The sequence below is a fragment of the Centroberyx gerrardi genome, chromosome 23 (genome assembly GCF_048128805.1).
Source record: "Centroberyx gerrardi isolate f3 chromosome 23, fCenGer3.hap1.cur.20231027, whole genome shotgun sequence".
Lineage (NCBI taxonomy): Eukaryota > Metazoa > Chordata > Actinopteri > Beryciformes > Berycidae > Centroberyx > Centroberyx gerrardi.
The window spans coordinates 2,837,136-2,863,746 of NC_136019.1; the positions used below are offsets into that span (position 1 = coordinate 2,837,136).

General features: G+C 41.9%; 2 protein-coding genes across 2 annotated transcripts; one reads left to right on the forward strand and one right to left on the reverse strand.

Annotated features, from left to right (window-relative positions):
- Positions 1 to 35: 35 nt before the first annotated feature.
- On the forward strand, positions 36 to 6,424 carry rnf175 (ring finger protein 175). The gene is made up of 9 exons (XM_071897814.2): positions 36 to 119; positions 509 to 546; positions 738 to 879; positions 1,150 to 1,304; positions 2,017 to 2,124; positions 2,682 to 2,802; positions 3,598 to 3,731; positions 4,871 to 4,972; positions 5,690 to 6,424. Exons 1-9 carry the CDS (start codon positions 99 to 101, stop codon positions 5,808 to 5,810), a joined length of 942 nt encoding a protein of 313 aa, XP_071753915.1. The 5' UTR covers positions 36 to 98; the 3' UTR covers positions 5,811 to 6,424.
- A 2,988-nt stretch (positions 6,425 to 9,412) lies between these two features.
- LOC139910462 (toll-like receptor 2) lies at positions 9,413 to 21,742 on the reverse strand. Its single transcript, XM_071897757.2, has 12 exons — positions 21,706 to 21,742; positions 20,004 to 20,287; positions 18,975 to 19,131; positions 18,248 to 18,397; positions 17,392 to 17,598; positions 16,980 to 17,102; positions 15,637 to 15,787; positions 14,670 to 14,834; positions 13,691 to 13,870; positions 12,914 to 13,054; positions 11,301 to 11,815; positions 9,413 to 11,180 (listed from the first exon to the last, which is right to left on the reverse strand). The coding sequence occupies exons 2-12, from the start codon at positions 20,284 to 20,286 to the stop codon at positions 10,760 to 10,762; spliced, it is 2,493 nt and encodes an 830-aa protein (XP_071753858.2). The 5' UTR covers position 20,287; positions 21,706 to 21,742; the 3' UTR covers positions 9,413 to 10,759.
- Positions 21,743 to 26,611: the final 4,869 nt, after the last annotated feature.

Here is a 26,611-nt window from a genome sequence, read left to right on the forward strand (position 1 = left end):
ACACGCTACGTCATTACGCAGCTGTCAAATTGTTAAAATGGGAAGCTGTCAAAGTGCTAGCTGTTGTTAGCCGGCTAGCGTTCAGGGGGAAAAAAGCCATGGCAGGTGTGCAGCCCCAGGTAAGACACGGATTTGGAAATTCCGCGTTAATTACCCAATTACCCGTTAATCATTAGTTATAAAAATCAACCCACCGACCTGTAGGTTTATGTGGAAATGAACGGAAAGCAGCAGCTACACCTAGCTAGTAGCATTCTAGCTGGTTCAGGTCAGCTATGATTGAATTGTCAATACTCAGCTGACGTTAGCCGGGGTTTAGACGTGGCAGCACAGAGGCGTTAAAAGAGACGATACGCCCATTGTTTACATTTTTTCGTTGTCGTAATGACACGTAACGTTACATGCAACTGTACGTCGTAGTAATAAACTGCATAAAACTGTCTAGTAAAGCCCAGTAGACCCAAACTCCTGTCTCTGTCTCTGTCTGTGTATCTCTCGTTTTTTATAGGACGATCTGTTGAAAATGACGCACAGAGAAAACTGGAAGTAAGTCGATTCATTTCATTCCCATCTCACGTTACAAGGACAACTGTGTAAAACTCAGGCTTGTGTTCAATTACACTGTCTTCTCCCCTCCCTCCCTCCCTCCGTTTTCTCATCTTACCCCTCCCCCTTTCTCTCTTTCTTGCTCCTTTCTTCTCCATCTCTCCTCCCCGCCCTTCTGTTGTGTTCTGCAGGGTGCAGCATGAGCGTCTCCATGTGAAACACCGGGGTCACGAGGCCATGCACGCCGAGATGGTCCTCATCCTCATCGCCACCCTGGTCGTGGCTCAGATAGTCCTGGTGCAGTGGAAACAGCGGCACAACAGGTCGTACAACGTGAGTGGAGGCTGAGGGGAAACTGTAGAGCCACGATGGGAATAGACACAAATTAGAGACAAGTTAGAGCTCAGACAGTCAGTACAGTGGAGGCACTTAAGTGTGTTCTTAATGAAAATCTCCCTATACAGGTTAATTATAGAGTGTGTAATGTAAATATCTGTGCTTATATTGTGTTGTTGAACTCCTCTAAGTGCATTTTCTACCAGGGTTAATACAAACTGAAATAAAGACTTTGTAGTAAGAGTTATTGTCTACCCCTCCCTCCAGTTGGTGACCCTGGTCCAGATGTGGGTGGTTCCCCTGTACTTCACCATCAAACTGTACTGGTGGAGGTTCCTGTCCATGTGGGGCATGTTCTCCGTCATCACCAGCTACGTCATCTTCAGAGCCACTCGCAAACCTCTGTCCTGCAGGACGCCGAGGTAGGAGGCGGCGCCGTGTTTCCATTTACCACACACTCGCACCGTAAGCCATGTCAGAAACAGCCTGCCGGAGGTCCGGTCGTTTCTGTACGACCAGAAAAACCTCCGCAACGTAAACCACAGTCGCCTCTTTTTTGGGTTTTTTTTTTTTTGGTGTGGCAAAGTTGGATGCAACTCAACTTTTCAGTGCCATTACCCATCAGTAGCCAATCATGTACATGTAGCGATGCTGTGGGTCCTATTAATGCCACACCTTTGACACGTGTGTGTGTGTTTGTTAGAGGACTGTCTGTAATTGGTCCTTGCTGACAGTAATTATCCAATTTCCCCACAGGCATCACTTAAGCTTAATCTGATAATTGTGTGTGTATGTGTGTGTGTTTGTTACAGGATGGCATGTAACTGGTTCTTGCTGATCGTAATACAATTGTGTGTGTGTGTGTTTGTGTGTGTGTGTGTGTGTGTGTGTGAGAGAGAGAGAGAGAGAGAGAGAGAGAGATGGAGAGAGAGAGTGAGCACAGAATTGCAGTCATTGTTGATAGCAATAATTGTGTCTGTGTGTGTAGTGTGTTACAGCATGTAAGTGGTTATAGTGATAGAATTGCTGATAGTAATAGAATTGTGTGTGTGTGTGTGTGTGTGTGTGTGTGTTTAATCTAGTGTAGCACGGTCCTTGGTGATAGTAACGTAACTGTATTTCTTCTTGTTTCAGGATGGTGTATAAATGGTTCCTGTTGATCTACAAGCTGAGCTATGCGGTCGGGGTCCTGGGCTACCTCGCCATCATGTTCACCATGTTTGGTTTCAACGTCTTCTTCAGGTGACTTAACCCTCAGACATCACATTGAAAGTGGACACCAGGCTTTTTTTTTTTTTTTTTTTTTTAACTAAAAAACAGACAATGTAGAATGAAACCTGCTGAGCCTTATTTGATAAAATAAATAATAATTAAAATAAATAATCAAATTTAAGGCCTCAACAAGTATTAAAATGTCTTAAATCCAGTTATACAAGTGTTATTATTTTTCCACCATGTACTGACAGGTTTCTTTGATGAATGTCCACTCTTGGATTAATCTAGAACAGGGTTAGCAGTACAATCTGCATCCTCTCTGCTTTACTAAACACAATTGGACTTAATGTCCCTTAACAATAAATGTCCTGGTGTCCTCTCACATGTCTCACAGTCAGTCATGTCTGTCTATCTGTTCATCTGTCTCTTTCTGTCTCTCTCACTTCAACTCAGAACAATTCAGAAGGGTTTTACTGGGATGAAATGCTGTACATGAGTCGTTATTGCCAAAGCAGAATCAATCAAAGTTTCTTTCTTTCTTTCTTTCTTTCTTTCTTTCTTTCTTTCTTTCTTCCTTCCATCAGGATCAAGGCAGAGGACTCAATGGATGTAGGGGTGATAATGCTGTTCTACGGGCTTTACTACGGCGTCATGGGGAGAGACTTTGCTGAGATTTGCTCTGACTACATGGCTTCTACCATCGGGGTAAAACATTGTTTTTTTTGGGGCATTTGTTTACTTTCTATGAAAACAACTTGAATTTCCTTCTCTTCTAGGCGGGGCTGCACAGTTCAAAAAACAGCTGAAATCACGTATGCGAAATCATGTATGCGTGTTGACTGTGTGTGTGTGTGTGTGTGTGTGTGTGTGTGTGTGTGTGTGTGTGAAGGGGTGTGTATACGTGTTGCATATTAGGGTTTGAGCTTTATGGGATTTTGAAGGCCAATACCGATATGTTTAGACTGAAGTTGCGGATAGCCAATATTTTGTGCCGGTATCAGTATCTTTAAATTTGACAATTTTCATGCCAAAAAATTACACATTTTCAATGTTTCCCCTAGAGTTTTACTCTTGTCAGGGTGGAAAAGCCTCTGAAGCAGCAATCAGACCATCATGGGACACTAAAACTCTCCACTGACTCCCAGACTGATGAAATTCTTTTAGTGTCAGCAGCTCTTTAAGGCAGAGTGACCCACCACACCTATTCAATAGTAGAGGAAACTCTGGTATACATTAGGCCTTTAAATGAAGAATTCATTTACAAAAAATATTATTGAATAATTAGATTAAAACAAAAATGAAATTAGTAAAGAATAAAATTTCATGTCAGGTTTTCTGTAGCTGTGGTCAGGAGGAACCTCCATCATATCGGAGGCGGACGACACTGACTGGCCGATATGCGACATTTCATAAAAGGCCAATATCAACCCGATATATTAGTCTAAATCTATTGCATATGTGTGCTTATGTATGTGTGTGTATGTTTCCATGTGTTTTCAGTACTACAACAAGGGAGGCATGCCCAGCAGGAGTCTGACTGATGACATCTGTGCCGTGTGCGGTCAGAGGATCCTGGTGGACATCGATGAGGAAGGATTTATAGAAGACACCTACCAGCTCTCCTGTAACCACATGTATCCTTACCGTGTGTGTGTGTGTGTGTGTGTGTGTGTGTGTTTGAGCTATGTTTTCACTTACTTTTGGGGTCCAAATTTCCCGCAAGAAAAGAAGACCCAGAAAAGTTGTTGCTGAACTGAAGTGAGAGAACTGAAAGAACAGATTATTGCTGGTACAGATATGAAGAGAAAGTGAGAGAGTAATGGAGAGATGCATCGTTTTGAAAATGGAGAGGAGGAGGAGGAGTCAAATTGCCTCGGTTGCCATTTCTGTCCATGCCTCTGTCTCCCCCAGGAGGAGAATCCAGGTCGCTGCATCGTCGTGGGAACAAGCCCTAGTTACCTAGAGCATTTTAGTTTATAGAGGATGGCCTGCCATTAGTCAGCAGGATAATCATCTCTAAACTCTAGAGGCTTGTTGCCTCAGCACTCCGGCCCCTCTGGTGAAGCGCTATGAAACAAATTTCTAAATACAGAGTGTGTAATTTGGTGTTAGTCGTGCTTTAATACAGCACTGTCCTGGGGTCGTTCTTTACTGTCATCGAGGGTGTTACAGCGTTTATAAAACAGTTACCGGCACGTGTGTTGTCTGAAAAAGTTTCTTCAAAAATTCAGCATGGTACGAATGAGTCTTTGACCAGTCAGATCGCCTGGCTGAAACTACCCATTTTTTAAAATAAATAAAATGCAATACGACCCTGATGAAAATGTTATATGTCAACACTGGGTGAGGTTGGCGTCTCCTAGCACTGCAATAAATATGGAATAATTAAGGACAAGTTTTACTTCACCTTTTGTTAATTTAGTTTTTAACCATTATTCAGATTTTGTTGAGGGTCACTCCCACCATTTACTGTACAATCTGTAACACTTCACAATGGCCCTATTTCTTAATTAACCTGTGTTTTGACCTATTAAAAATATTGTAAGTATACTACAGTACAGTCTGTGCATGGACATAATGGACATTGCAGTCATTTATTGGCCAGCTGGCAACTGGTTGCACTAACACAATATTTTTGTGTACTTATATACACAATAATAGGCCATTGTAAACTGTGACCGTATATTCTTTTAGTTTGAGAACAGGTTCTGTCAAGAAGATTATCTATTGTCCAATGGTAGTTGTTGTGCCTTAACGTTGCCCCGCCCCTCAGATTCCATGAGTTCTGCATCCGCGGCTGGTGCATCGTGGGTAAGAAGCAGACATGTCCATACTGCAACGAGAAGGTCGACTTAAAGAGGATGATGAACAATCCGTATCCTTTCATTGGTGCATGACTGAACAGCTGAGTGATGGACAACTATAATTTGTTCTTTATGATCATGATGTTTTTAAATTGTTAGGAAAAATCGTCTGAGGCAATCAAGGGTCGGCATACTGTTCGATTTGGTAAATTTAGTGCTGCAAGCCACAGTGTACGGTATGGTAAGTGGGACAGGAGAGGAAATGAAGAAGATGAAGAGAGCAGGGTTCCTTCACAGGTCTGGAAAGGTACAGAAAAATAATTTAGTAATTTCCAGGTCTTAAAGTTTGGAAATTGCAAAAAATGTTTGGAAAGTATGGACAACTGTTACTGTCCCGATATACATACGACTACTGCTTTGTCGTTTTTGAGCCCTGTCATCTTGCATATTCTTATATTTGTTGGTATGAAGAATAATTCATTCATTCATTCATCTATAAAGTGATATGGCATAGTTAGTATGGGCAAGATGATTATCCGCATAAATCATACTATCCGCATAAATCAAACGAAATCTTCAAATCAAGAAATTGTCTGTAAAAAGTATGGACTTTTGAAATTGAACCTGTGTAGAAACCCTGGAGAGAGAGGGATGAAAGATTGATTGTATTAAAGAGATAGTAGGTTAGCAAATGAAGTTCCAGAAGCCCGACACAGTATTCGTCGTTCGGTCGTAGATCGTCTCTCATCTGAGTCGGCGCGCTCCTTAACTGCTTCCCCTGCTGCCAGTTGGGAGAAGACACATGTTCTGTACGGGCAGCTGCTTGACTGGCTCAGGTACCTGGTCGCCTGGCAACCCATCATCATCGGAATCGTTCACGGAATTAACTTCTCACTGGGCCTAGAATAGAGCCCTGAGGAACACCGCTACAACGCCGGAGTACGTCTTGGAGCCTTGCGAAGTGTGAGAGAATGAATGTCGGGACAACGTTTGGCAGGAACATGTCAAGCTTAGCGCTACAAGGAGCCGGTTCGGGCTGCGTTTGAAATCTTCTGCTTCTTTTATATAAATCTACTTTGAGTGGTCGTTCGTACAGTTGCCTGCGGAATAATCCCAGGCGGTCTGGGATCTCTCTGTACGGGACGCTGTGATCCCAAATGGTTGCCAACTTGTACGAGGGATACTCGGGTGCAGATCAAGTGTTTGAAAAATAATTTCAAAAACAGTTTGACACAAGTAAGATATGTAAGGATTGTAATTTTAGGAGTCGTGTGAAAAATGTCGCTCTCATGCATGTTATTTATTTTATTTTTCCATTTGTGAAATAGCATTGCTCTACTTTGTACTGTATACAGAAGAAAATGGCTTTTATAAGATTTTTTATAGTTTGCACACTTCAGTGTCCACTCTGTATTGATGCCGCTTGACACCTGTTTCTGTAAAAGGAATCACACCTCAATACAGGAATGGTAATCTTTATTTATGTAGCATTTTTCAAAAGTGTTAGCAGTGTTTCACAGACAATTGAACAATAATCAGTACAAACAATAGAACGATAATCCAATTAGATAAACAAAAAAAGTTGTATTTGGTAAATTACAAGCAAGCTTTTGTTTGTTGGCTGACAGCGACAAGTAATGTGAACATCTAATATGACGATGTAACAGGAGCTAATCTACAAACGGTTTAATCACTTAAAGGGATATCTTGACAGTTTGAATCACTGCTTTTTTACTTTTTGTTTACTTTTGCATAGTGATAATACATAGCAGTGAAGTGATGAAAATAAGTGATAAAATATGATATAAAAAATAGTGATGATAAAAAGAGTAAAGTGAGGTAGAAAATTGAAAAAGGCGTCTAAAGTGATCAGTAGCATACATTTTTTCCTTCACCATGTACCTGCTTACATTCTACATTTGACCCTCAACTTGCCCTAAAAATGTCTTATTAGCATTTTTAGCATTTGTCATTGAAATCAATAATGGCTAATGATATTTGCGATCTAATAAGTTCTCTGACAAATTGTTGTGCCAAAATGAGCCTTTTTACCACATTAGCAGAGTACTTGGTGAAGACAAGTTATCCCTTTAACTGTCAACCCGCAGAGTGTGTCTAAATGCTTTCCATGATGCTAATATGAAATTTTAAAAGCTGTAACTTCTTAAGAAACAAACATACCGTAAAACTTCAGTTAATAGCCCGGGCTTTTATTTGCTTCAATCACTGAACTCAACCGGCCTATATTTGGGACAGGCGTCTATATGGGACAGGCCTTTAATTCCTTTCGCACAAAACTCTTGCTCAGCAAAGATGGGAAATACTATCAAATTGTTTATTTAAACCAGTATGAATATTACTTGTATAAAAATTAAGCTATCGAATAACATATCAATTACGAATCATTCATTTGATCTTGCGCCAACCTCATACAGAGAGAGAGAGAGAGATAGAGAGAGAGAGAGACGTATCAAAATACGAAAGGATGAAAGCCGAAAAAAGTTCATGGCAGCAAGAGGTTGTACTTTTCATTTGTGCCGCCATGGCGATCAGCAAATGTGACTGACGTTTGAATGCAAGTAAAAAATAAATAAACCGCTTCGCAGTGTCAATGGCAACCGGCTTCTAATTGAGACCGGCCTTTATTTGTCAAAACGTGTAGCCGCACCCGGCCAGTAAAAGGGACTCGGTGTTTAATTGGGACTCTGCGTTTAATTGAAGTTTTACGGTATCAGAACTTAAACCAGACTTTACAGAGCATTATGCAGTCATAGTTGCAGCCATCGAAGTCACTCCATGTATTTTGCTGCATTGTCCCTTCAGCCTACTTTGAAGAAACACCATAGAAAGTATTCTAAACTAGTCCGGCAACATGCTGATCTGCATGACTTTTAACGGCCATAAATTCTCAAGCCAAAACCAAATGATTTTACAGTATTTCTGTTGGTAAGCTATGTGGTCATTATTTTTATTTGAAAGGAGAGTGACCAATCCACTTTTGTCAGATATCTTGTCAGTTACATATACATTGCACTCCTACTTGATCCACGATTATCACTGAGTGTGTTTTTACACCGTTTGATTTTCTGGTCTGTCTTTTACAGTTCTTGTATTATTTTACGTGCTAATCCAAAGCGACTTGCAATGAGTGTAAGCTTAAATTCCTAGATTGCCAACATTACAAGCAACCGATAGTGAAGAGATCAGGGGTCAGAGGTCACAACACCCCATCATAAATGTACCAAATATTCCTGTGACCCTAGAATGATCATGTATGATAGAGAAGTGTGAAGTAAGGAGGTAAGAGCTGAGGAGAAAAGATGGAAATGATTTTTCTCCCTTTGGTTTTGTTGGTATTGTGAAGCAGCTTGACTATGTTTGACTGATATAAATGCGTCCGTCTAACATGGTTTGATGGGTTGAACGACCCAACCAAAAGGAACTGTTATCAAAAAAATGCTCTGTAAAAAAACAAAAAGACATGTAGCTCTGCACTCTGAAAGTCACAACTCATTTGCACAGCGATTACAAACGGACGACTTTGCCCAGATTGTTCTTTTACACACGACCTGTTTACATTTTGTTTAATGTTGTTTACTACAAATGGTTTGGATTATCTGTTATTAGCTATGTTTTAGTTTGTATAAAGCATAAGTGATGATGATACATGGACAACTTTTTGGAGCAACTGAGATGGGCAGGATACACAACGAAAGTCAATACGTCACTGTTACATTTCTGAACAAATTTTATAGAGACCCAGTCATCACTTGAGATATACATAACACTCCATTATGTTAACAGTTTGAGACGGAAAGCAGACTTTCTGTTGTGATAAGTGACGGTTGCAAAGTTGCCAGTGCAACATTGAGGATGTCTACAGCTGTGGCTAAGGTCCCAAATTCTTCACTGAGCTTTTGCAGTGACGTGTGCACTTTCGTTGCGTATTGCCTTGCTTCAGCAGGGATGGTGGAGCCACAAAAAGGACAAAATCACTGTGAGAAATATAGCGACAAAAGTATTATGAAAATATTGTCATATGTTTTGGCAATTCTGCCCATCTACATTGCCTTAAAATTTTGCCTGTGTGTCATGGTTATGGCGGATTGGTTTGCTAACGGAGCAGAGTTCTGTCATGTAACGTTTGAAGAGTGGTTACCAGTGATTATGAGGAACGACAAAAGGAGTGTGACTATATCTCTTCCTCCCCAACACAAAGAAAATGTTTAATTTCTGTGTGGTTCTCAGGTGTTAAAATTTTACGAAAGCCTTTCTTCAACTGAGTGACTCAGGTTGAAGCCCCGTGTCAACAAGCATCCACCCTGCTGAAGTGTCCTTGAGCAAGGACACTGAATCCCTACCAGCTCCAGGGATGCTGCTGTGTAGCTGAACCTGACCTTTGACCTCCCTGTGGAGGGGCAAGAGGATCAATGAAGTACCATGTTATAATAAAAGGGGGAAAAGATCAGAGACGAAGAAGCATTAGAGTATTCTGTCATTTTGTTGTCACTCTTCCAGCATGGTGGCATGTCCCCCGTAACCATTGGTAACCGCTCAAACATTCAATGACAGGCCTCTATTGGAATGGGTTTGATCAAATCCTTGAAGTGAATCCAGTCCGGTGCTCTAGTGCTGCGCAGGAAGAGGGCTTTCTCTCACCAAATCTCTCTGTAGCCACGCTGTGATCGCAGCAAGTGGCCGATGCTTTGTTATCAAGACTGCTGCTGATTTAAACTTCATATTGAATAAATATGTATAAAAGCAAATCAGTGTGTGAGGGAATGTCTCATACATTAAGGGTGCGATCACACCTGCAGTTTGTTTTCTTTGGTCCGAACCATAGTGGAAAAGTTACCTCGTTGCATTTTTGTATTTGGTTCGGACCAGGGCTTGTAAACAAAAGTCACATGGACTCACAAGTAGCTTGTTTATTGGACAGAGGTTTGGAAACCTGTCATGCTGCTAGGGTGTAGATTTTGGCAGTGGGGGATCAAAACACATCTGATTCCAGTCCTTGTAAAATTAGCTAAGCGTGTTGGACTTGTCTGCACTCTTTGCCGTGATTTCCCTTCTCTGGTGTTCATACCAGTCAAGAACACATGAAGAAATAGTTTGGAACTGAGCATGAAGACCTGCGTTGTAAACATAGCCTTTTTTTTTCCTTTCCCAATAGTTGATATGAGAATTGCCATGGCTTGCTTTTTGTAATTACTTAACAGCAGCGGTGGCTGATTCACAACACGTGGGGAGAGATTGGCCTTTGTAGGAAAGCACTGAATAAACACTATTCTTAATATACTGTTTTCATAATTTGCTTTAGTGTAATCACTAAAGAAATAAAGTTTCTCAGGGAAGTAGATTTCTTAAAATGTGTTGAACTAGTAGGGAGAGAAAAGATGCTGACAACAACAGAGCTTCAGGTATAAACGGCCTATTTCTTTGGCTGTACATATTAACTACTAATAAATACATCAAACACTAACCAAACCAAAGTTTATTACTAGGTAAGAGTCTCCTCTCTACTTTTTACTTTCCTCTGCTGTTCTTTTACTCCTCCTACTCCTCATCTTCTCTCCTCCTCCTCTACCTTTACTCCTTGTCTTCATTTACTCCACAGCCCTCTCACTCCTTCGCCTCCTCTTTTTATACTCCTGCTTTTTTTCTCTCATCCTACTCTGCTCACTCCTCTTTTCCTCCTCCATTTCTTTCACTCGTCGTCCTCCTTTTCCTTTTACCGCCGTCTCTTCCTTTTTGCTCTCCTCTTCCCCTTCTCTCTTCTGCTGTTTCTCTCTCCTGTCCTCTCACTTGTTCTCCTCCTCTTCTTCTCTTTCTCCTCATGGTTTTCTCTTCTTCCCGTCTCACTCCTCCTCCTCCTCCTCATCTTCTCCTCTCAAGGCATAGCGGAGGCTCTTCCAGAACTCTGGCCTCCTCTCCTCCTCCTGCGGCCACTCCAGGTAGGTCGTGGAGCTCATCAGCTTGCGCAGTTTGCAGAAGCGTTTGGGGATGTCGTCCTTCGCCAGCGGCTCCAGGAGGATCAAGATGGCCGCGTCCCCGTCGGCCTTCCCGTCGAAAAGCCGAAAGTGGGAGAAGTCCAGCTCGTAGCGGCACCAGTCGGAGCGGACAAAGTTTTCCGAGAGGATGAAGACGGTCCGCCGGCTGCGCTCCATGGCGCTCATGATGTTGTCCACGATCCATTGTCCAGGGAGGAAGTCCCGTTTGTGGAGGCACAGGGAGAGAGGCCGCGGGTCTTGGGTGTTCACTGCGGCTCCATTGTTCTCCCTAGGACAATATAAACCAAGAAGAATTCAAGAAGCGTTAAGCATAGACCAAGTAGAGGAAAAGCGTCATCAACCAATTTGACAATGAAAAGAAATACTACACGAAACCCCTGTAAATTACCTCTGGTCCTCCAGCTCAGGGACCAGGAAGTCCTCCACCCAGCTGGCGTCTCTCTCGCTGTAGGAGACAAAGGCGTCGTAGCATAGCAACGGCTCCGAATCCGCTCCATCTCCGAGTCGCCGGCGTCGCCGGGAGGCGGCGCTACGCTTGGCCCTCAGCCACGCCCACGTCATCTTGAGGTACCAGAACGCATGGAGACGCCACAGCAGGACTATCAGCAGAATTCCCATTAGCAGTGCCAAACCGCAGCTTACGGACACGAACGTGACCCGATGGCACTCGACAACGGAGAGGTGGACGCGACCCACCGGCTCCCCCTGCAGGTAGAGAGGAGAATCGCAGACGTAGCTCTCTGCTCCGTCCGTTAAATCCACAGCTCCTTCTCCTTTAATGTCCGACTGGAGGAAGGAGACGAACTCACAGGAGCAGACGAACTTGTTCTGACCCGCCTTGAGGCTCTGGAGCCGTCTGTAGGACTGGAGGTCTGAACGGCCAAACATGTTCAGGGTGTTTGACTGTGGAAGGACAGGGAGTGTCGTTGGTTAGGAACACTGGCTATGAAATTGGAAATACCACTGTAAACCACTATAAAAGCAGCAGGAATCACAGGTTGAAAGTGTATTAAAAGCAGGAGCATCCCATCATGTTTAACGTGTTGCACCCCTCCAATAGAGTTCAGACGCTTGTCGAATCGATGCCAAGGAGCATTGAAGTTGTTCTGGTGGATTTGTGTCGGGGGTTTGGGCAGTTACCTGTATGTTTTACTCACTTCTGTGAAATTCTTACTCACTAAACATGTTCCAGTAGAAGAACTGACTGTAAAATAAGAACAATCAGGATAAAAACAGCAAAAATCAGGGTGGGAAATCATATATATACCAACCACTTTGGCAGATAACCAACGATGACTTAGGGATCATCTTCTGTTCCTTAATCGTACATTTCTACCTCCCAGTTTGTCCAGGATTTGAACTAGCGACATTCCAGTCACAAGCCCACTTCTCTCATCTCTAGGCTACTGCCACCTAGGTTTATAATTCAGGAGTAACATATTACATGCATCTGACATGATAAAATGATTAGTGCGTGTGAAAAAAGGACACACAGGGTCAGATCAGAGTCTTTCTAGATACGACCAAAGGTGGGACCAAATCCTCCAGGAAAGTTTTTCAAGTGGAAGAAAGGTTAAGGCTTGTGTCAACCAAATCGTGGTAGAGTGTACTTGAGGGGCAGACCACATTTTTTCACTAAATATTGTCTTGTCACAGGTCTAAAATAAATGGACCTGTATGAGCCGTACATTTGTGAAACACAGATGGGAGGTGTTAGGAAACATTTTGAGGGTTGAGGTATGTTTTACATGTACATCGATGGAGGTGTGTGATGATTTTAGTTGAACCATACCACCATGTCACACACATTATTCATATTGTTTCTCATGGTGGGTGTGAAAGGTTTGGAAGTGGCCATATAACCTTTTTCGAGTATGTGTGTGTTTGTTAATGTTTTTGTGAGTGCATGTGCTTGTCTCTCGCATTGTCTACCTATGACAGTTCCTTCATCTCTTGAATGCCATTTTACACTAATAGGTACGAGGTGTGTTTGTCTCTCACCTCTATTGTCAGTGTTTGCAGGCTGGGGAACATCCGTCCAGGGGGAAGCCTCAGAAACTTGTTCCCAGAGAGATGCAGCTCTCTCAGGGCCGACAGGGCCAGGGGGAAGGCGTGGAGGTCGTTGTTGCTGAGATCCAACACCTTTACATATTAAAAAACAGAGTATAATTATATATTATATAATTTGGTCATATCAAGGCATTTGCAACCATTTTTGATGTTTACATTTTGTCTTGCTCAAGGACACTTCAACAGATTGGCTGTTTTTTGAGAGATCGAACGTCCCGCCTCACAGTTACAGGATGATCTCTCTAACCACATCCTGCTACCATCTGGATAGCTGAAGGCATGCTGTAACTCTGACTCTATTATTACAATAAACTATAATAAGAAAACACTACTTCTATAGCACTTATGTAAAAGCAGAGTTTAAAATGTGCTTTACCAAATGGCATAAAAACAACCAAAGTAAAAGGAAAAATGATAGAAAAGGTGTTTAAAAACACATTGGTGTTTAGTTGCCTGTGTGTGTTTTGTTCACTTCTAATTAAATTCAACAAAGCAACAGGGAAACAGCACAAGATTAAAAAGTTGGCAAAATCAAAAGCATTGCATACAAGCAAGTCTGTAATAGTGGATTGGAAGAAGTGATTTTCTCACAAGCCGATCAATTCGTGTATTTGCTACAGTGTCAAGGTGCTTTTTTAAAGTGATGCATAAGGTGCATCACTTTAAAAATCCCTTGTGCTTATTGCTATGCTCTCCGCTGTCCCGTACCTCCAGGGTGGAGGGCAGACAAGGGGTGATGGTGGTGAGCTTAGCCCAGGAGATGTTGAGGTATCGCAGGGTGGAGGGCCAGGAGCAGCTGGGGGGCATGGAGCTGTATCCGTTCCTACTGACGTCCAGGTGGGTCAGCTTGGAGAGTTTAGCCACCAGCTGGCTCAGAATGGACAAAGACTGGAGGGAGGGAGAGAGAGAGAGAGAGAGAGAGAGAGAGAGAGAGAGAGAGAGAGAGAGAGAGAGAGAGAGAGAGGGAGGGACGGAGCGAGAGAGCGAGATAGAGAGAGAATCCAAAATCACAATCTCCTCCTCTCCTTCATACACACAAACACACACACACACACAAGACACACCCATGCACAAAGTTTTACTCTCTCTTTCACACACACAAACACCAACACACATTTATATTACTATACTTGTGAGGACCTTCACTGACTACACTCATTCCCTCAACCCTAACCTTAACTGTAACCCTCATATAACCTTAACCTTTACCCTAACCTAGACCAAATCCTAATTGTAACCTTAAATGTGCTCTGTGTATCATTTTAATATCAATAAATCATCACCACGTTCATTCTGAGACATCGCTGTATTTACTGTAATAATCATCATCAGTGGTCAGCCTCCATCAGCCTCTACTCTGCATCCTCCATAGTTTCTCCACCTGGTGGATCTGGAGGGAAATCTGCTGGATCGCTTTACGGCACAAAACAGGAAGAGGTTCTGTTCTTCCAGAGCAAACGGAGCTAAAGCTGAAAGAGTTTCCGGCAGCAGATGGTGGAAGGAGGGAAAGGAAGATGGAGAAATCACTTCCAACATATATATATCCAACGAGAAAACCTTTGATATATTGATTTTTAAAAATGTTAATGTTTCCTGTGTGGAAATCAGCAGTGAGCAGTAATAGGATACATACATAAGAGCAAATGGAGGTTACATAAACAGTCGTACTCAAACAAAATCAGCCCACCTTCAGAGCGTTGCCGCTGACGTTTAAGACCCTGAGGTCCTTCATGGTGCCGTCTCCCTTACACAGGGTCTCCTCCAGAGTCAGGTCCGTCAGCAGGTTGTCAGACAGGTCCAGGTACTGCAGGTTCACCAGGAGGTGGGTGGTTTGGCAGGGGATCACAAACATCTGAGGATGGAAGACAGCGCGGGTTATATGACGCTTTTTGTCTCTGTAATGCATTCATTTTTTTGTTTTGTTTAATTGATCAAAAGAGTTTTGAGATTTGGTGTGAAACCAAACATGAAATATTTCAGCATTTGTTTGTTTTTTGATCAGAAGCACTTCAGGTTAACTGAGATTTAGTAATTTTTTTATTTTTTTTGAGTCCTTTTGAGTTTAAAAATGTATTTTCAATAGAGACCTAAATGGCCAAGAAAACAGCAGCACCGTGATGGACATGAAAACTGTAACATGCAAAAAATGCATGCGCAAAATTATAAAATCACATTATAGGTAATCACATAATTTGTCACAATTTACTATATAAGAACTCAAAAAGCAATAGACCAAAACCACACTGGAACAACTGCGGACCAAGCCTAAACACTGTAAACTTCTCTGACCGGTTGAATTGTACTAATTGAAGTTGAGGCTTAATTGAGTCCCCTCCCACTTCGTTTGTTGCCGGGGCAACAGGAGATCTACTTAATTGGAAATTCCCTGAGAAATTCCTTTTACTTTTTCTCATCTCACAGAAAACATATGGCTTAAAATTGTTAGATATAATATAGTGTACTGTTTTCTGATATGTTTTTTACCTTTAATTTCATAGCCCCTTGTAATTTTGTTCAGAAAAGTGTTATATAAATATAGTTTTCATTTATTGCCGTGGTAAAACGTATGCATGAGAAACACTTGTTGTCGTAGATAGACCGCCTACCTATCACTTCTACATAAAGTGCTACATAGGAGACTCCTTATTCCATACCTTGGCGCTGATGACCGAAATCCTCCTGGGGTACTGGAGTAGAAATCGCAGCTCTAAAAAAGAGACAAACTTATAGACGTCCAGCACCACTACGTTTCGTAGGAAGATCTCATCGACGCTCTTTACGTCGGTCCAGCTGGCTCGCTCCCACCTGGAACCGGTCGAAAACAACAAACACAGGAAGTAACAGTCGAAGAGCTTTATTCCAAAATGAGATATCTATTTGAAAAAATGACACCTATAGCAACTGTTGGTATTAAAGTAAAATTCACTATTGGCTATTATTGAATTTATAGCCTTTTGCTTACAATATTGTACCATTTTAGAGGGTGTATTCATCTATAATTTTTAAAAAATATTGAATAAACCCAACTAAGTCGTAACTGTCAGTCATAGAGAGAGCCATATAAGTCAGTGAACTGCAGTTTGCAGATGACTGACGCTTTCAAATTTCATAGTCTAAAGCCTATTATTTATTTTAGTGTCAAGACTATAATCCTACAAGTGATATAGACTAATGATACAACTTTACCACAAAAAAATGCAAAACAGAACTACACGGTTCTTCATTCCAAGGCTTCAATTTATGCCACGTTCATGTCATATTGGAAGAAGCAAAGGAACGGAAGAAGAAGAAGAACTTTTATGTTTATCTGTTTAACTCAGTAGAACGCCCACATCTAAGATGGCGATCAGAAAGTCATTTGTTGTGACAATTCTTACAATCAACCGATATTATTATCTACTCCTGAAAGAAAGGAAACCGACATTGGTGGATTCGCTGCAGTGTTTGCTGCCTGTGTTCACATACTTATGCAATTTGTGACCCCAAGTGGGAGACTGGAGTTGTACAAAAAATGACAGAATCAAAGAATACACACAGCTTTTTATACTAGGTGCTTGGCTTGAAAACAACATGAAAAAAGAAACTAGTTTGACCTGAGGAAGAGCCTGAGGCATGAAACACTGTATTTTTGAGCATTTCAGTGTGCATTTTTCATGTTCCATCTTTCATTTTTCATGCTTCCCATGCTTCAAATTCCCACGTTCTACTTGTAATTACCACTAGGAGGCAGATGTGAGTGTATTTTTCCCCAGTCGGCAGCTCGTATTTATGGTAAATCCGATATCACATGAACACGGCATAACAATCTAGCTTGTTGGTAAAACTGTGAAAGTGCCTGGAGAATTTTGGAATGTACCGGCTACTGAGACTTAAACAAAAAAAGGTAGTTTTCCTGCCACATATGGACATCTTGCAGAGTTTGAGAGATCACACTGACACACGCTGACACACACAGTTCAGTCTTATCTTGAATGCAGACAAAGTGCTGAGTTCCCACCTGCCTTCTCCTGTTAGCACGACGCCGTCCACGAACAGAGAGGTGAGCGGCGCTCCGTTACACACCATCAGGAGGTTGACTATCGCCTCATCGGACACAGATAAGTTACGCAAGGTCATCGACCTGAGGGGTGATGTCATTTGGGGAGTGATTAATTGATTGGTTGGTCGTGAAGGGATTCGATTCAGCATCTTTTGTATTCACTTGTGTCTCTCAAAATGCCTTTAATGGATAGATCACACTGTCATCGGCTTTTTTCACAACTCTCAGCATTGCACACACACTGATTCATCACAAATCACCAATGTTCATGCTTTAAACAATACATGGTGGTCCAGCTGCAGTTCCTGAAAAGCTGACATTTCTCATTTATCAAAAATGACTAACATAGAAAAGGTGTGTGTGTCCAGACCTGACTCTCCTCCCAGCTGTCTCTCTGAAGGGCTGGATGGACTCATTCCTGATCAGATGGAGATCTGAGAGAACCATGGGAGACTCAGGATAGGCCACATCACGGAGCACAGCCGCGGCCAGGGGCGGGTCGGTTAAAAAAGGGCCATGGAGGCTCAAAGTGACACGACCCAAAGGCCAAATGTATGCTAGAGTACCGGACTCGTATCTAGAGAGAGAGAGAGAGAGAGAGAGAGAGAGAGAGAGAGGAGAGATGGGAATGGGAAGAACATTTGAAGGGGAAAAGGACAGAGAGTTAAGGCCCTTGAAGTTGTTGCTTCTATGGTGCGCTGCATGAGGGAATTTTGCAGCATCCACAGCACTGGTGCCTGCATTTTTATTCTTAATTGTTTACTGACGTCATACTTGGTCCATAGATCTGCATATTTGTAATGTACTAGCTACATTTGTCACTTGGTTTGCAGTCATTGTATTACATTTTAAGTCCTTGTGGGTTGAAATAGGTCAGTGGTCACTACAGTTCTAGAAACTTTGTGTAAAATTCCTCTGTTGACGCTCCAAAATTGAGCCAACAAACACACACACACACGCACACACACATTTGTATTACTATACTTGTGAGGACGCTCATTGACTACATACATTCCCTAATCCCTAACCTTACCCTAACCTAAAACTAATCCAAATTCTAATGTAACGCTAAACCCAAGTCCTAACCCTAAACTAGTCCCTTAAAGAAGTGAGCGTCAAAATGTCCTCACTTTGGAGGATCTTCCTCATCTTTCCATTGCTGTGAGGACATTTGGTCCTCATAAGTATAGCAATGCAAGAACACGCACACCCCGTCTCTCCCCCACCTCCTCAGGTTGTTGGCCTGCACAGTGAGCTCCTCCAGCTGGGTGACTCCTGCCAGATCTCCTCTCCTCAGCTCCTCCAGAGCTGCACCTCCAAACCCCAGCCTCCTCAGCCTGACCAGCCCCTGAAACACTGGAGGAGAACCCAGGGACCTGGAGGAGAGGAGAGGAGAGGAGAGGAGAGGAGAGGAGAGGAGAGGAGAGGAGAGGAGAGGAGAGGAGAGAGGAGGAGAGAGGAGAGGAGAGAGGAGAGAGAAGGAGAGAGGGGAGGAGGAGAGGAGAGGAGGAGAGAGGAGAGGAGAGGAGAGGAGAGAGAGGAGAGGAGAGGAGAGGGGAGGGGAGGGGAGAGGAGAGGAGAGGAGAGGAGAGGAGAGGAGAGGAGAGGAGAGGAGAGGGGAGGGGAGGGGAGAGGAGAGGAGAGGAGGGGAGAGGAGAGGAGGAGAGGAGAGGAGATGAGAGGAGAGGGGAGAGGAGGGGAGAGGAGAGGAGAGGAGAGGAGAGGGGAGGGGAGGCGAGGCGAGGCGAGGCGAGGAGAGGAGAGGAGAGAGGAGAGGGGAGAGAGGAGAGGAGAGGAGAGGAGAGGAGAGGAGAGGAGAGCTTACATACAACCAGCCTGCAGTGACACCTACAGGCCGACAGCTTATTCACAATTCTTCCACACAGCATCAGCACAAAACATCACCAGCCCCCACACTCTAATCTGGATTGATCAGTAGGTGGAGCTGTATACTTATATGGGTTGGTCAGTAGGTTGAGCTGCTGCAGGGCTCCTAGCTTGTTGAACCAGGTGTAGTTGAGAGCAGTCAGCTGATTGTCAGACAGATCCAACTCCTCCAAACTCCACAGGGAGGCAAACGCTGCCGGCTGGATCTCAACGAGTCTGTTACCTGGCGGAAATGAAGAACGACATATAAGGAACATCCTCGCCAACCAACAACCACATATTCTAACTAGTCTGGGTAACCCTTCACTTTACAATGGCCTTGTTCCAATGTAGTAAACTGTAAATTAGGGATGGGACGATATACTCACGATACGATCCGATACGCGATACGGGGTTCACGATTCGATACAACCACGATACGATGTGATAAATAAAAGTTCAGTGACAACAAAGTCTGACTGTGCAGAATTCTGTTTATTTCTGAGACATAAATCTTTCTAGCGATGCCATTGGCTTGGTAGAATGTAAACAACAATTTAAAAATATCATTACAAAGTGTGAATAATATAATTTGGATGGAGAGCTTGTGAAATTGTGATGGTCAAGCATCTCATTTCTGATACAGCAGAATAACATGGAGCTGATATCACCATTCATTTTTCACATTTTTGTATCACGATATATTGAATTTCGATATATTGTCCCATCCCTATTATAAACCTATGCAAAGTATTATAACTACACAATAATGGCCATATTGTAGACACATTACATGTACTATATATATATCTGTTTATTTTGCTGTATTCACGTTATGTACACCAACACATCGAGGTAAATTCTTAGTACATGTGACTTGCAATCAAAGCAATTCTGATCCTGATTTGTAAATCCTGTACTTGTAGACATTAGTCTACAAATTAAGCATCAGTTTCAGTATTGCATTTCCAGTTTTACGTCCATGCAAAAGCATTAAATAGTATTTATACAACAGATATTTTCAGCAAAGTTATCTGAATGGTCAAAGGTGGCAGCTTTGCTCTCACACTCTTCTATAATAAACCAATAAATGTGTGAAATTTCCAGCAGCGTTACCACGGAGACTTAGAACCCTCAGTCGGTCGTGGCCTCTCAGGTCATCATCGGTCACCACGGCGATGTTGTTAAAGGAGAGGTCAAGGGTCAGGGCACGCTCTGTTACCGTGGGAACGCGGTCGAATCCTCCGTAGGAGCAGTTACAGGAGAGCCGCTGGTTGCAGCGATCGCAGGACGGGTTTTCACCCTCCGGGTCTGACCTCTGACCCCAGGACAGAGAGAGGAGGAAGAGGAGGAGGAGGAGGAAGAGGAGGGTGGGTGAAAGGATGGATGGCTGTCCCATCCTGTGAGAAAAAAGACAAAAAGAAAATGGTTGAAGAAGGGAGAGAGGAAGGAAGGGAATGAGGGGAGGAGGATGGAAAGAGAGATGGTCCTGCTGTAAGCGAGAAAAGAGAGTGAGTGAGTGAAGGAATGAATGAGTGAGTAAGTAAATGAGCGAGAAAGTGAGCGAGGGAGCGAGCAGATAGGGAGACAGAGAGGGAGAGACGGGAAGAAAGTGAAAGAAACCGGAAAGAGGAACTAGGATTTAGTAGAAGAGGAAGTATTCACCATTTTGATTTGAGATTTCCAAACCCCTGGGCTTCTTCACACGTCAGACTGAGCGAGTCATTTTTGAAAACGTCAACAAGCAGTGAACAATTTGTACAACAAGCAGTGAACAATTTGTGTTATAATTTATTCGTCGGCTGATCCGCAACCTTTGTCCTTTTCTATAATTCATTAGTGTAAATTTACGGAAGCTCATATTTTTTAGAACCTGACTTTTTACAATTTAATTACCTTATTAAATTCATGGTTTGCCAAGATCACAACTAGTGTCCCATTGCTGTTGCTGTAATAAGAAAAAAGCTGAGTAAGCCTGATTACGTAGCCAAAGTGTAGACAGACTAAAGTGGAATTGATCACGATTGATCAGCACATCAGATTTTACCATGGGGTGACACAGGCGGTCACCTAATTAAGCCATGATCTTGAGAAATTAATGTTTTGCTATCTCATAATCACGAGGAAATGTTTGATACATGGAGAAACCGAGATAATTAAGTTGTGATCTCAACATAAAAATTAGCAACCACAACCACTCTGCAGCCGAGCCAGTTTAGATTAAATAAAGAAGAACCATGCAAGCTATCTACAGGCAACTGCAAAAATAAACCCCAACATAAAGTGTGTTAACAGGGTGTTGGTACGGAGGAGGATTTGGGCCACGTGAAAAAACTTGAGTTCTGAGATTAATCTCAGAGAGTTTAAAGTCAGAAGTTCTGAGATTAAAGTCAGAATTCTGAGAGAAAAAGTCTAAATAAATTTAAAAAAAAGAATAAATACCTTGTATGTGATTCCCCAGAATTGCGAGAATAATATCAGAATTCTGACTTTAATCTCAGAACCCAAATACTTTTTTTCCGCGTGGCCTTAATCCTCTTCCCCAAATTGGTCCACCACAAACCATCAGAACAGTTTCAAAGCTCCTTGGCATCGATTCTACAAGTGTCTGAACTCTATCGGAGAGACGCCACACACCCTAAGCATGATGGGATGTTGCTCGATTTATCTCGTCTTATAACGGAAAAAATGATGACAGCAACAGCATAGCAGCAATCAATCAAAATGTAGGTGCAACGGCATTTAAGAAAAGTTAATTCCGTTTTAGAATAGGATTCTATTGACTACCGTTTATAAAGTTGAGAAAAGCTTATCTTACCTTACTTGAAGTCTTTTGCCGAGCTGATTCCTGATTATGCTCTGAAGACAAGAGCAAAGAAAAATAATAGAATGAATCAATTATAATGGAGAATGACAAGAGAAAGGGAGAACGACTGTTTTAATGACTCTACAGACAGGAAATTAAGTCTCGAGGGAGTTTTGTGGGTGACAGCTGGTAGCAAGTGTGAAAGAGGTAGTGAGCATGAAAATGATCCTTTGGGAGGAAACCAGTGTGTGTGTGAGTGTGTGTGTGTGCACTGTGCGGGCGGATGTACGTGTGTGTGTGTGTGCAATCTACACACATCTTTAGACTTATCAGACAAAATTTGAAAAGATATATCAAGTCAAATCCTTTTACTGCACTGGAAGCTTTTTTTTTTTTAAGAAGTCAAACTTTCTTTCATAAAAAATTTCTTTCAAAATTCTTTCATGATAACACAACTTCTTTTAAGAAACGAAGAGTTTTATTCCAAAACGCATATCCATTTGAAAAACTATTTCTAGCTGACATTCATCAGTCAGTAATTCATCAAGAAACGAGTAAAGCAGCAAGTGTTTAAAAATATCTTGGGTGTGATTCCTCTTACTTAACAAACCACAGTGACTTCCGCTTCTTTGATTTATATCTCCAGCCAACATTTCCCCTTTCTCCCCAGTCACTTGTCATGTGTAGGAAATAAAATAAAACACTGTGTCCTTTTCCCTGAATATCATATTGGAGTATTCAGTAAAGGATCTTCATGTGATCATGTCCTGATCACATGAAGAAGTCATGCAGCTGTCATGAGTGCATGTATGACTTCCACATGATATTAGACGTTTAGCCCTCAGACTAGTGTATAGAATGTGTAAGAATAGACTTTATGTTAGTGTGTATTGTAGAACTGGTTTTGACTAGTTTGAAGCATATTACATTAGCCATGTATTGATTTCTTAGAAAAGGATGAACAAAGCAACTATACTGAAGTGTATAAAGAAACTGACATTTCTACCCTTTGTCAGAGAATATCCCGCAGCCCACTTGAGTGTGTGTGCTTAAGGTTTTCTCTGCAGACATGTCTGAATAAAAAATCCACGGAAGACTCTTGAACCTTTGCTCATTCATTTTGACCCACAAGGGTGAAGCCCATTTTTCCCCTACACATGCAAATCAGGATCAAAAAATATCTTATTTTGTTTTGCTTTGGAATGGAGAGCAACGTTACCGTGATCCAGTCAGAGAGAAGTGACAGAAGACAATAGACTACTAATTTCTTCATACAATTATTGTCAGACTATAGAAGTATACAGACAATAGCAGACTATATTAGTATACAGGCAAAACCACTATAGACTACTTTTCTGGTTTTATCTATTTAATTTTGGACTTTACACTATGGCTCTGTTTGTCTGCACTATTTGCCTCTGTGTGTGTGTGTGTTTGTGTGTGCGTGCTTGTGTACTTGTGTTTATATTGTTTTACACACTTATAACACACACTTAACAGCCACTAACCAGTGTGTCAAACTGTCTATTTCAGTTTTTCCAGTAATAGCAGTCATTGAGTCGGGGCTCCCTCTACTGGGTGAGGCAGTGCTTTCACTTTTATTTGATCTAAACCAAGTAGGCCTAAAGGTTTTTTTTAGGTAAAGGGCCTTTTGGCATTGGGGCTGGAGCATCCCAGAGACATTCATAATGTGAACGACTGATGAGAGATGGAGAGCAAGACCAAGTTCCAATATTTCACAAAGGTGACATTTATTTTCCTCTTGAGCATTCCTTTTTTTTCCAATTCAAGTTGTGTCTTCCTGTATTGAATGACACAAACAGAAAGCTCATTGTATCAAACTCTTTAATCAATAACTCAGCAATTTCCAATTATTATCAGGCAATACATAACAGAAATAATTCGTATTGATCTCAATATTGTCCATTACTTAACGCAAATCTCATAATAACCTTCAAATGATCTGACAACAGAGTGAACTGCGGAATTGAAATAAGCTGTAAGTGCAGACAACTATGAAGAACAGTCATCTCCAAATCAATAAATAATGCAAAGGAGCAATATTCAAAAACATTGATCCAACCAAATACTCACTATGGATACACTGGACAAAATGAACAAAGCCAAGCTGTTTGCCTCACAGCAAAAAGGATGCGGGTTCGATTCCCGGCCCTGGCCCTTGTCTAGCGTGTTCGCCCTGTGATGAACCAATGACCTGTCCGGGGTGTTTCCCTGCCTCCCACCTGATGCATGCTGGGATAGGCTCCACCCCCCCTGTGACCCAGAAAAAGGAATAAACAGGCAGAGAAAATGAATCCGTAAACTACACTGCACTGTCAAAACAATAGAGACATGGCTATGTATCTCACCTGTTGTTTCTTCTCTCCATTATTCTATGCTATTCTATTCTATTATATTCTATTCTAGTGAAAGTGTCCCAATTCGGATTGTTTCCCACAGATCTAATGTTTTTTAATGTGCCACCTTAGAAAATGTTCTTGGTCTTTGATCTTGAATATAAAAATCGATTTGAACAAAGGCTTAAATTAATCTATGTTTTAATAATTAAATCACAACTCCTTGTAATTTATTTACATTGGTAAATATGGGTCAATTCTGAACCAAAACATCAAAGGTGTCATTGTGATGCCACAAAACAGCTGTCTCAACAGAACTGAATAGACATGGTTAATTATGTGCTGCTTTTGACTGGGAACTGATCATTTCACCATCATCTGATTCAGTCTTGTTGTAGCAGTAAAAGCTAGCATTAGCAGTGGCTAGTAGTTTTGTGTTAAGTACTAAATCAAATTTTTGAGCTGTAAACATTCAAGGATTCAAAGGCTTTATTGTCATAGAGCGAGCTGCACTGCACAATGAAATTCTTACTTTACATCCCTCTCTGCTTGCCGTGTATACAATAGAACAAAAGAAATATCAAGATGTACAAAAGAAAGATAAAAAATAAATCTCTCAAATAAATCAATATAACAAGAGAAAAAACAAAATATATGACTCAAACAGGGCTATATACAAGTAGCACAATCCACAATAGGTGAATGCAGGAGATAAAGTGCATACAGTCACTAAAGTGAATACAGTAGAGTGTAAACAATAGTGTAAACAGTAGACTTGACCTATTACAGTACTGAATTATTATAATCTTATGTCAGTGCAATATTGAATGTGCAATATTGAAATGTGCAAATGGTACAGCAGCATGTGCATTATCAAGTTCCAGGTACAGTTTTAACAGGTCAAGAGTGGGCAGATTGGGGTGGGCTGGGAGGGGGAGGGGGCAGGGGGCAGGGGCAGAGGGAGGGGCAGGGGGCAGGGGTATGTCAGTGAGGCTGTTCAGCAGCCTTACAGCCTGGGGATAGAAACTGTCTCGTAAACCTGGAGGTGCGGCATCTCACACTTTGATATCGCCTGCCGGACGGCATGAGTGTGAACAGTCCATGCTGGGGGGTGGGTGGGGTCTTCCGCAGTGTTTTGGGCCCGCCTGCGGACTCTCTGGTGGTAAATGCCCTCCGGGGAAGGGAGTATTGTCCCTCTGATCTTTTGGGCTGTCTTGATGACACGCTGCAGGGACGTTTGGTCCCGGGCTGTGCTGCACTGTCATGCTGCTTGTGAGGATGCTCTCAGTGGTGCATCTGTAGAAGCTGCAGAGGATGCGGGGTGGCATGCTGAATTTCCTCAGTTCCTCCTTCCTTCATGTCCATGTGAGATCACGTGGACATGGTTGTATGGCTTCTGGGTGATGTCATCCGTAGACATGGTATTTCTTTTCATTGTTATGCGGATGACACACAGCTGTACCTCCCTGTTAAGCCAACTGACCTCAGTATGCTGAGTTCACTACAGGATTGCCTGAGTGATATAAAAAACTGGATGTCGATAAATTTCCTTCAGCTCAATTCTAATAAAACAGAAATCCTTGTTATTGGGTCCCAGCATATCACAAAACAAATACTGCCATCGACTGCTTACCTGTCACAACATATCAAGCCTGTTGCAAGAAATCTTGGTGTCCTGTTTGATAGCAATTTATGCTTTGAGCAACACATCACAAAGCTTGTCCAATCATGTTTTTATCACCTCAGAAATATTGCAAAAATAAGATCTATTTTAAATTTTAGAGATGCAGAAACTGTTATACATGCTTTTATCTCCTTTACTGCAACAACTCCTGTCTTAATCGAAAAACTTTGAAACGACTACAGACTGTACAGAACTCAGCTGCCAGGCTTCTAACCAGAACTAAGAGGCACGATCACATCACACCTGTTTTAGCCTCTTTACATTGGCTCCCTGTTTGTTTTAGGATTGATTTTAAAATCTTATTGATTACCTTTAAGGCTCTTCAGATTATATTTTAGACCTTTTAATCCCTTATGAACCTTTGTGTAGTTTGAGATCCTCAGGCAGAGGTCTTCTGTCCCTTCCAGTGTCCAGGCTGTAAAAACTAAAGGGGACAGAGCGTTTGCCATCAGGGCCCCGAGGCTCTGGGACGACCCGCCGAGGAAATAAGACTGAGTCAGTGTCTTCTTTCAAGTCTTTTCTTAAAACGTACTTTTATCGGAAAGCATTTCCTGATTTTACCTGAGCTGCCTCCTTATTTTACTTGATTTTTATTTGTTTTTAAGTTCATGTCTGTTATTTTAATTTTAAAATTTTGTGTTTTTACTGCCTTTATTTTATGGCTTTTAGTTCATTCTAATCTCTCTGTGCTTCTAATGTGTTCTGTTTTTATTGTAAAGCACTTTGTAACCATGTTTTGAAAGGTGCTATATAAATAAAGTTGATTATTATTATTATTCTATTTAGTGAATAACATTAATCATGTATTTATGCCGATTTATGCATTTTTTGATCCACTGCATCCACTTCTAGACGTAGAAAAATCATTTTTGCGCTG

Bases quoted from the DNA above. Each gene is read 5' to 3' on its own strand.
- rnf175 (XM_071897814.2), top strand. From the start codon at position 99: ATGGCAGGTGTGCAGCCCCAG. The intron at 120-508 runs GTAAGACACGGA...CGTTTTTTATAG, and splicing joins TGGCAGGTGTGCAGCCCCAG to GACGATCTGTTGAAAATGAC. The intron at 880-1,149 runs GTGAGTGGAGGC...CCCTCCCTCCAG, and splicing joins GGCACAACAGGTCGTACAAC to TTGGTGACCCTGGTCCAGAT.
- LOC139910462 (XM_071897757.2), bottom strand. From the start codon at position 20,286: ATGGGACAGCCATCCATCCTTTCACCCACCCTCCTCTTCCTCCTCCTC. The intron at 19,132-20,003 runs GTAACGCTGCTG...CATTTCCGCCAG, and splicing joins GAGGGTTCTAAGTCTCCGTG to GTAACAGACTCGTTGAGATC. The intron at 11,816-12,913 runs GTGAGAGACAAA...GTCCTTCCACAG, and splicing joins TGCAAACACTGACAATAGAG to TCAAACACCCTGAACATGTT.